Source organism: Ursus maritimus, unplaced genomic scaffold (genome assembly GCF_017311325.1).
Source record: "Ursus maritimus isolate PB19 unplaced genomic scaffold, ASM1731132v1 scaffold_7, whole genome shotgun sequence".
NCBI lineage: Eukaryota > Metazoa > Chordata > Mammalia > Carnivora > Ursidae > Ursus > Ursus maritimus.
The window spans coordinates 54,976,463-54,985,617 of record NW_024426885.1 but is presented as its reverse complement, the minus strand read 5'-3'; the positions used below and the strand labels follow the sequence as shown (position 1 = coordinate 54,985,617).

The window sequence follows — 9,155 nt, the reverse complement described above, 5'->3', positions numbered from 1 at the left end:
GGCTGCCTTGGTCTCATTCATATCTTTGAACCTCCCACCCACCCCCCCAGGGCCTAGTACAGGCCTGGACCCCTCTTGGGTGCTCTGTAAGCACTTACCGCCGGGCCAAGACCACCACCTTCCAAGGGCTGCGAGCCCCATGCAGTGCTGACTGGCACCATGATCGGACGCCAGGCCCAGTCCGGCACGAGAGTAGCTGGAGCCCACCCCACCCCCCCGAGAAAGCAGGACAGAAAAGGTATATTTCTGTGCCTGGGGGTTTCCTATTCCCAATTCGACTTTTGAATCAAAGAAGAAGAAAAAGAAGAACCTGTTATATAGAAGCAGAGTTTCTCCCGGACGTGCTCTTTATTCCCAACCCCCAACTACACACATTCTACCCCGTGAGATCCCTGAGGCCCATTTTATGGGCTGGAAGGTGAAGGCACGGTGTCGGAGCGCCCCTGGAGCTCAGCGACACCAGACCGATGAGGACCCACGAGTCCTGACCTTCGGGGACTCCACTTAGAGATGGAGCAGAGCCATAAAAACGTTTCTTCCTCTTGTCTTTGGTCTTAGAGCAGGCCTCTCTGCCGAGGGTTTCTGAGGAACTCCCTGCCCCATTGAAGCAGCTGCCCCGGCGGCCGGCGGCCATCAGGAGACAGGGAACCGATGCGAAGCCAGAGCCGCCCCCGGCTGTCAGGACCAGGGCTGCTGTGCACTTGCACGGGGCTCCCCACAAGGAGAAATAACACAGCTGAGTCCAGTGCCGGGGGGCAGACAGAGGTGAGGGCTCAAAAGAGCGCCCCGAAACAGGCTGCCAGGTTGGAGACCCATGGGGCCGAAGGGAAGTCTGGTCCCGACTCCAGAGCTGAGCAAGGTGGGTGGCGATGGGGCAGCAGTCCAGGTGGGGTGTGCCCTGTCGGGATCCTGAGCTGCTACCCTCAGCACTCACTGCAGCGTAAAACGGGGGCTCCCGTCTCCAGAGGCCTGCTGCGGCCTCAGAGCTTGCTCCGTGGGGCCTCTGTCAGGGGCCGCTGCAGCCGCCACACCACCTTCTCGGGCTCCGCGGCACTGTCCAGCTCACGGAGGCCACCCAGGTCACCCGTCTGCCTGTACCGCCGCAGGCCTGGCTGCAGCACCGTGATGGGGACGCTGAAGTTCAGGTGAGGGTAGGTGGCCCCTGTGTCATTGTCCCGGGTGTTGCTGGCCACGATGCCTGTTGAGGAGTCCAAAGAGGAAAGGCGCTATGAGCCAGGGGACAGACGGACGGGAGCTGAGGTCCATCTCCGGCCCGGAGGCCCTAGGACCGCTGGGGGCTTGCAGTCCCCTCACGGTGACAGACGCCCAGCTTCCCTCCTGGCCTCAGGCCCCCCACACCTCGGTGCCCCTTCCCGCATTTACTTTCTCCTTCACGTCAGTACCTAACACACAGTGTCTCCCCGGCTTTGTTACCGTTCTCTCCAACTAGCGTGGGCTCTGTGGGCTTTGCCCACCCAGGCCCCCCAGCACCTGCAGAGCAGTGCCGACCCCGGGTAGCCGCCCCGCGAGTGGTCGCCGGCTGGCGGAGTAAATGAATCCCGCTGCGTGGGCGCGTGTGTGCACGTGTGTGCACGGGGATGTGCTTTTTCAGACGACTTCAGACTCACAGGAGCCTTCCAAAACAGCAGCCTCCCTGCCTGCCCTTCATCCAGCTTCTCCTCACGTCACCGCAAGAGAAGGGTCAAAACCAGGAAAGTCACCTTGGAACAACGCCAGTGACAGAAATGCAGGACGAGCTCGGATGTCGCCAGCGATCCCACAAATGCTTTTTCTGTTCCTGGAGCCAATCCAGGGCCCCAGAAGCCTTTAGCCGTCTTGTCTCTCGAGTCTTCTCCAGTCCGGGTCAGTTCCAGTCTTCTCCTATCGCTCATGGCCTTGACACTCAGAAGAGCACAGGTCAGTTGTTCTGTAGAACGTTCCTCAGACTGGGGTCACCCGAGGTTTTCTCATGGTAGGCGTGACGTTTGACATGCTTGGGAATACGGTCCGGTGCCCTTCTCCGGGCAGCCTATCAGGAGGCGGATGGTGTCCGTCAGCATTTCTTGCGATGCTAGGTAACCTTGATCGCTTAGCCGAGGTGCTATCTGCCAGAATGCTCTACCGTGCGCCTACTATTTGCCCTCTTGTAAGTACGAACTCTTTTTGGATCATGCAAAGATCTCAATTCTACTTTCCATTCATTGGTGGGTCCTGTCCACAACCATTCCTTCTGGGGTACCCTAATCGTGGCTTTCTACGTCCCTCAAGTCTTCTGCACTCAGTAATTGGAATTACGAACTCTTGTAAGTACGAACTCTTTTTGGATCATGCAAAGATCTCAATTCTACTTTCCATTCATTGGTGGGTCCTGTCCACAACCATTCCTTCTGGGGTACCCTAATCGTGGCTTTCTACGTCCCTCAAGTCTTCTGCACTTAGTAATTGGAATTCTTCTGTAAGGAGAAGCCGCCACTTGTCTCCGTTCTAGAACGTCCTCAGTTACTAAGGTCAGTGTGGATGCAGCCGTTCTTTGAGTTATCACGGTGACTCCTGCCACGGGCTCTGCAGCTCAGCTCCTTCTACTGGGAGCTCCTGTGGATCGCCTCTGCGTTTGCTGCTCCTTGGCTGCACCGGTCATTTTGTTGTTAGCATTTCCTTCCTCTCCAGCATCCCAAGGTGCTCGGGGCTCATCTCAGATGTTCCCTGCCCGAGCCCCGGAATGAGTCGCTTCCTGGTGCCTTTTATTAGAGAAACCAAGATCTGGGCTCTCGGTGGGCTCACTGCAAGTGGGGTGTCACTGCTTCTGGCGCCTCTCAGCGCACGGAGCTAGGTTATATCTATGTATACACTAACTCATGCCTACACACACGTCTATACTTATTTCTACACCCACTTCTCTGTGTATTTCTAAACGTCAGCAGGCATATGGAGGGAATAGAATGCAGGCTGTGACAACTGGCCCTAAGCGTATTATCAACGAATCATTAACTGCACTCCAGGGGAAGGGGAAGAAAGGAGTCGACCTAAGAAACTGGGGAAAACAGTGTTTTGCGGGGACGCGTGAAGGCTCAAGACAAAAAGAACTATACACACTTAAACACTACACTCTAGTTGGTAAATCTGTTGCTTACGGGGCTGTGAGGTAGGGATTCTGCAAGTACTTTGTGTCCGTTGAAAAAATAGGTGAATCCACTCCTGCTAGCAAGAGCAAGGCGAGGTTTCTCTGGATGGCAGAAGTAAGGGAAGGGGAAGCATCGTGTGAGCCCTGGTGTGGGAGGACAGTTGGAGGTATCCACGTGCACTCACGGTTGGCTTTTTTTTAATGGATGGACTGTTTTGTTTTTTTAACCAGAATTAGTTACCAAAATTTTAAAATGGAAAGATTTAACAGCCACATATTTGAAAAAAAAAAAAAAAAAAAGGTTCCCAGTTGCTAGTGAAGAGTTACAGAATCAGGCCGTGTTAGACCCACAGTCCTTGGAAGGAGGCATCAGTGTGCTGGAGCACGTGCTTTCACCCCGGGTCACCCTTGACCCTCCGCGCCCTGCTGTCCTAGCTCCCTCGTTCATTCACCTTACCTGTGACTCTCGGACGGATCCAACCGCTGAGTTTCACAGATTCAATGAGATCGGAGACTTACCTGAGGTGACGCGGTGGCTTAGTGGCAGAGAAGGAACCGGGACTCAGATCTCTTCCCTCCCTGCTCAGCGTCTGTCCCTCTCCATCCTCAAGAGCGCAAGTGCCAGAAAACCGTGGCTACCTGCCTCGTGGGCATGAGGCCCACCATCTTCCCAGGCCGACAGCGGCTCCCGGGACGGGGTGCCCGCACCCTCTAGATGGGACTGAGGGCCTGGCAAGGGGAAGGCCGGGAGAGGCCGGGGAGCCGCTTACCCAGGAGGTCTCCTGTGCGGCTGGAGAAGAGGGGTCCCCCACTGGAGCCGCCGTGCACGGCGCACGTGGTCTGCAGCATCACCGGTGTGTCACCCACCCGCACCACAGCTGACAGGATGCCTGAGGTCACCGAGGGCCCGCAGGCCTGGCCGAAGACGCCGAAGCCCACCACACTGACAGCTTCGCCTGCCCGGGAAGAAAGGGGGGTGAAGGCGGGGAGTCGCCTCTGTCTGACGGGACTCACACGTTCCCCAACCTGCTCCCGGCCCTCTCTGAAGTTCCAACCCTTCTCCGCCCTTCAGGCCACCGCTCAGATACTCCTGCCTCCGGGGAGTCTGCCCCAGGTCCCCACGAGAAGAGGCCGGGCCGTCCACTGGGCTCCCAGCTCCTGCTCACCACTGGTTCTGGGCGTCAGGCTGTTCTCCAGCCCTCATTTCCCTACTGCACCAGGAGGTTACTGCTCAGGGTCCCTGGCACCCAGCCCTGTGCTCAAGAAATGTCTGTGTCGGTCAAGCATCTGCCTTCAGCTCAGGTCATGATCCCAGGGTCCTGGGACCGAGCCCCATATGGGGCTCCTTACTCAGCAAGGAGCCTGCTTCTCCCTCTGCCTGCTGCTCCCCCTGCTCTGTGCTCTCTCTGACAAATAGATAAAATCTTAAAAAAAAAAATAAAAGTAAATAAATGTTTGCGACATTAATACCCATCTCCTCCTTGGACTAAGAAGTCTCTTGGTGAAAAAAAGTGGTGATGATGACAAGGAACCCCCATCACCAAGTGCTCTGAATGCCCAGGGCACACGGCCAAACGCTGTACAAGCAACGTCTCACCCACTCCTCCCAGTGCCCAGGAGCAGGGAGCATTATCCCCATATTACAGATGTGCAAACTGAGGCAGAGACTGTAGAGCTGCCTGTCCAAGGACACGGGGCTAGCCAGGGGCAGAAGAGACGCCAACTTAGAGTCGTGGTCTGCACCCCACAGGGAGGCATCTGGCACTCCCAAGGCAGCACGCCTCAACGGGGAGCCTCGAAAGTATAACCCCGCTCTGGCCAGCCCGCAGTGTTATAAGGAGCCCCCAGGCTCAGCCTCTCCACATTACACCGCTGCAGGGCCTCGGGAAAAAGCTGTGCCTTACTCTTCGCCAGGGATCCCACCTGTACCCCCCCCCCCCGCCAAGCCCAGAACCGGGGCATGCTGGGCACAAGCAGGGAAGCCTCCAAGAGCAACCCCAGGCAAAGCACTGAAACCAGGCTGACTTCACCCCAGCCTCATGCCGCCCTGACTCATGACTCCAGCAGGGGTGGGGCAGGGAGCCGTCTAGGGGGCTAGAGTGCCCTAGTCTAGATCGAGAGGGTTAGAGTGCCCCGCACTGACTTCGCTTCCTGAGGTCCGCCCCAGACCAGAGGGCCCCTTGTCCTTTACCTTCGTGGAAACGCTCAGCCAGCACCGGCAGGGGGACACCATGTAGGTCCTCGTCCAGGCTCACTACCGCTATGTCATAGGGAGAGGTCTCCTGGGTGGCAAACACCACACGTCCCCAGATCGTGGCACTCCTAGGAGCAAGGGAAACAAAGTGACGGGCTAGCTTTCTGACCCTTTAGCGCCGAGAGGAAGCAAGGGGAGGAGAGTGACCGTAGAAGTCATGGACTTGGGGGTCATCGGGTCTGGCGTCAGCCCTGACGCGTACCAGGCAGGCATCTCTGGGCACGCCACTCGACCATTCTGTGGCGCTTCCAAACATGCCTCAGACTTCTATGCAAGCTCCCTGCAGCTCACCGTATACCTAACGCCTGACACCGGGGGGCGCTGTGGGCCAGGACAGGTGTGAATGCCGTATGCACACCATTTCATTTGGTCCTTACCGAAGCTCTAAGAACCAGGCGCTGGTGTTACCACCATTTTAAATGGTGCATTGGAGGGCCAGAGAGGTTGAGTAACTTCCTCAAGGTCACACAGTAGATGGCAGAAGCCAAGGCACACATTCCCAGCGTTTTCCTTCACTGCCTCATTTGGGCTAACAAGCCTGCCAGTTGGTGAGGCAGATGTAGGATTTCGATCCTGTGTCCCTGTTTACACACATACACGCTAGCACTTCTACAGCTCTCACTGTGCGCCGGGCTCTGTTCCAAGACTTTACAGGTCAGCTCAGGGACAGGCAGCTTAGACTGGCTCGTCCAGGATCACACAGGAGCTCCCTGCTGCACTCTGCAGGGACAGCTTCCAGCAGACCCCCTAGGCTCCCTAGGAGCAAGTGTGTGTGTTGTTGGGGCGGAGGATTGGGCACCCCACCAACCGGAAATCCTCATCACCATCTTCCTCTAGAGCCATGGCTGTCCTGGTGGCTGCCAGAGGGAACACCCTACGGCAAAGCCAGCTGGGTTAACACTGGACATTCAGGAGAGGGATTTGGAAAGGCCTGGGCCACGAGGCTGAGCCAGGTACAGACCCTCAGGCATTAACACCAAGGCGAGGTAACGCTCTGCTCCTGCCTAAGTCGAGCGCCTGGGACGACCGCAGAAACAGGACCCCAGCGAGAAACCCAAGCCAGGAAGCCAAGGCTGCTGTCCCTGCCGCCGGGCAAATGGAAGGAAAGGAACCCAAGAGTGCTTTCCCCGCAGAGGCCTAAATGACCGAAGTCCCAACCTGGCTGCCAGGATCACCCAAAGATTGTTTCAGTCCATCTGTTGCTGGGCCCCACTCCCACGTTCTAATTAGGTGGGGCTTCCGCACGTGTAAGTTTTATTGGGATGGGAAGTTCTGCTGAAGATCTCAGAGAGCAATCAGGTAAAGTAAGAGGCCCCTCTTCTGACCCCAGGACGGCAGTATTCGGGGCCTCTGAGACCTCACGACCGCTCTCAGGGGCGATGGAACAGGGCGGGGAAGTCTCCGTTCAAGGGGCCTAGTGCTGTGTGGGTGCGGGGCTATGCGACAGAGCAGAGTTGGGAAGGAATTCAGGCTGGGAGGGGGTGCTCAACGACGCCCAGTCAGGGGTGCTGGGACTCCCCACAGTCCCAGGATCCAGAGTTGCTTGGTGTCTTGCCCAAGCCCTACTCACCTCCTGCCAGGAGGGAGGCCCAGAACCCCCTACACTGGGGTTGTGAATACGCGGGAACGAGGGGAGGGACTCAGGTCTCTCTCCGCACTACAGCGTCAAAGCATCAGCATGATGCCAGAAGGCCTCCATTATCCTCAGAGTTACGATCTGACACCCGGGGAGCGGGCAGAGTTGGGGCAACCTTGCGGGCCTTACTTGGGGGGCGTGGCGCGCACCAGGACCCTGGCCGCCTCCCGAGGGGCCACATGCCGGCAGGTCACCACGAGGCGGGGCGCCACGGCCACTCCGGAGCCCCAGACGGTGCCGCACTCCACCAGCACGGCCGCAGCTGCCCACGGGGGGCCGGGGTCGCGGAGGGGCAGGCCCCACGGGACGCCCACCTCCGGCGGCAGGAGGGCGGCCAGGGCGTGGGTGCCGGGGCCCAGGCGGCCAAGCGCGGCTCGGGCGGCGCGCAGGAGAGGGGCGGCGGCGCAGAGCAGCGTGAGGCCCACCCACTCGCGGGCCTTCCAGCAGAGGGGCGCGACCACGAGCGCCACGAGCGCCCCCGCGGGCCGCGCAGCGAACACGCCGCCGCCCTCGGTGCCCGGCAGGCAGCGCGCGTCGGTGAGCAGCAGCGGGCCGGCTGCGTTGCTGAGCACGCCGCGGCTGAGCGTGTTGAGAAAGATGTCGGGGCAGAAGGCCCCGAACGGGGAGCCGCAGGCCAGCAGCGGCGTGCCCTTGGGCACTGCCCCGAGAGGCGCCACGGCCACCGCCGGCCCGCGCTCCTCCTCCGCCGCCGCCTCTTCTTCCTCGGGGTCGGGCCGCAAGCGCAGCAGCGCGAACCAGCCCAGCGCTCTCAGCTGATCCTCCTCCTCCTCCTCCGACACCTCGTCGTCCGGCGCCGCGCTCGCGAAGCGCCACTGCTCGGCCGCCTCGCCCCCGAAGAGGCGCGCGAAGTGGGCCCGGAAGGCCGGGCAGCTCAGCAGCAGCAGCAGCTCGGCCGGCCGCGGCGGCTCCATGAGCCGCCCGCGGGGTCGGGCCGGCGGGCCGAGCTCCGGGCCGGCGCACTGGGGCGTGCACAGGCCGGGACGGCCCCGCTCCGCGCGGCCTGCGGGGCTCGCGGCTGCTGGACCCCACTGCACGTGCAGGCGCAGGTCGTCGCCGCAACTGTCGCCGGGCAGGAAGGCGGCGCCGGCCGCGGTCAGCGCTGCGCTCCCGGCCCGCAGGAAGGGGGTGAAGATGCCCCCGTGGCACAGCACCAGGTCCGGGCAGCGGCTCAGGATCACCCCGCTGCAGCTCCACGAGCCCGCCTCGGCCTGCCCGGCCCGGGAGGCGCTCACCACGCAGCCCGCCTTCTCGGCCGCCCTCATGGAGGGCCCCCACTGCCGCGCCATGTCCTCCAGAACCGTGCACACGGCGTTTCCAGGGGAACGGGGGAGAGAGCGAGGACCCCGGTCGGGACCCGCGGGTCGCACGCAGCGCCACCCAAAGCTGGAAGCGAGAAGTGCAAACACTGACTCAGGTCTTCCTCGTTGGGCCCGATTGGCTGAGCCCCAACTTGCCCCGCCGGATTGGCTGCGCTGGGGGCCGAGCCCTGATTGGCTGCCCAGGCTGACCCCGTCCCTTTCCCCGCCCCCCTTGGTTCGAGCCACCTGTGCGACACAGGGGCCAAAGCAGTCCGGGAATACAGGCTCAGGGACCGCGCCTGGCGTGTGGTTTTACAGAGACGGGGCTTGGGCAAGGCGGAGTCCCTTTTCTGTTCGTTGGGCTGCAGGGAAAGGAATAGAAATGAGGGCTGACGTGCCTAGGCTTGCCCAGGCAGTGACAGGAGCTGAATATCTGCTCAGGTCTAAACCAGCGGCCTCTGACCCCTGGCATGGTAAGGGCAAAGAGATCCTTGGCCCCTTGACTGAGTTAGTAATTTGAGATTTGTAAATAAACCCTGCGGCAATCCACTAGGTGGCATGCAGCTCACAGGATTATACCTAGGACTTTCGATGCCAGAGCCCAAGACAAAACTAAAAACTGGGTTTGCGCAAAATAAAATTGCCCTTTAAAACGATAATGATCAGCAACTGAAGTCAAAATTTTCAATTACACAACCCTATACTTTGCAGTGTGCACATCTCACATAACATTTAGACTGCTCTAGGTCAGGGGCCACTTTTTAGGGGCCACTTTTTCCAAAAAGGGCCAGAGCGTCAGCGGTTCGGGTTTGGCAGGCCATACTC

General features: G+C 59.9%; 1 protein-coding gene across 1 annotated transcript; it reads right to left on the bottom strand.

Annotated features, from left to right (window-relative positions):
- Positions 1-333: 333 nt before the first annotated feature.
- TYSND1 (trypsin like peroxisomal matrix peptidase 1) lies at positions 334-8,503 on the bottom strand. The gene is made up of 4 exons (XM_008696290.2): positions 7,141-8,503; positions 5,313-5,443; positions 3,892-4,077; positions 334-1,198 (listed from the first exon to the last, which is right to left on the bottom strand). The coding sequence occupies exons 1-4, from the start codon at positions 8,316-8,318 to the stop codon at positions 981-983; spliced, it is 1,713 nt and encodes a 570-aa protein (XP_008694512.2). The 5' UTR covers positions 8,319-8,503; the 3' UTR covers positions 334-980.
- Positions 8,504-9,155: the final 652 nt, after the last annotated feature.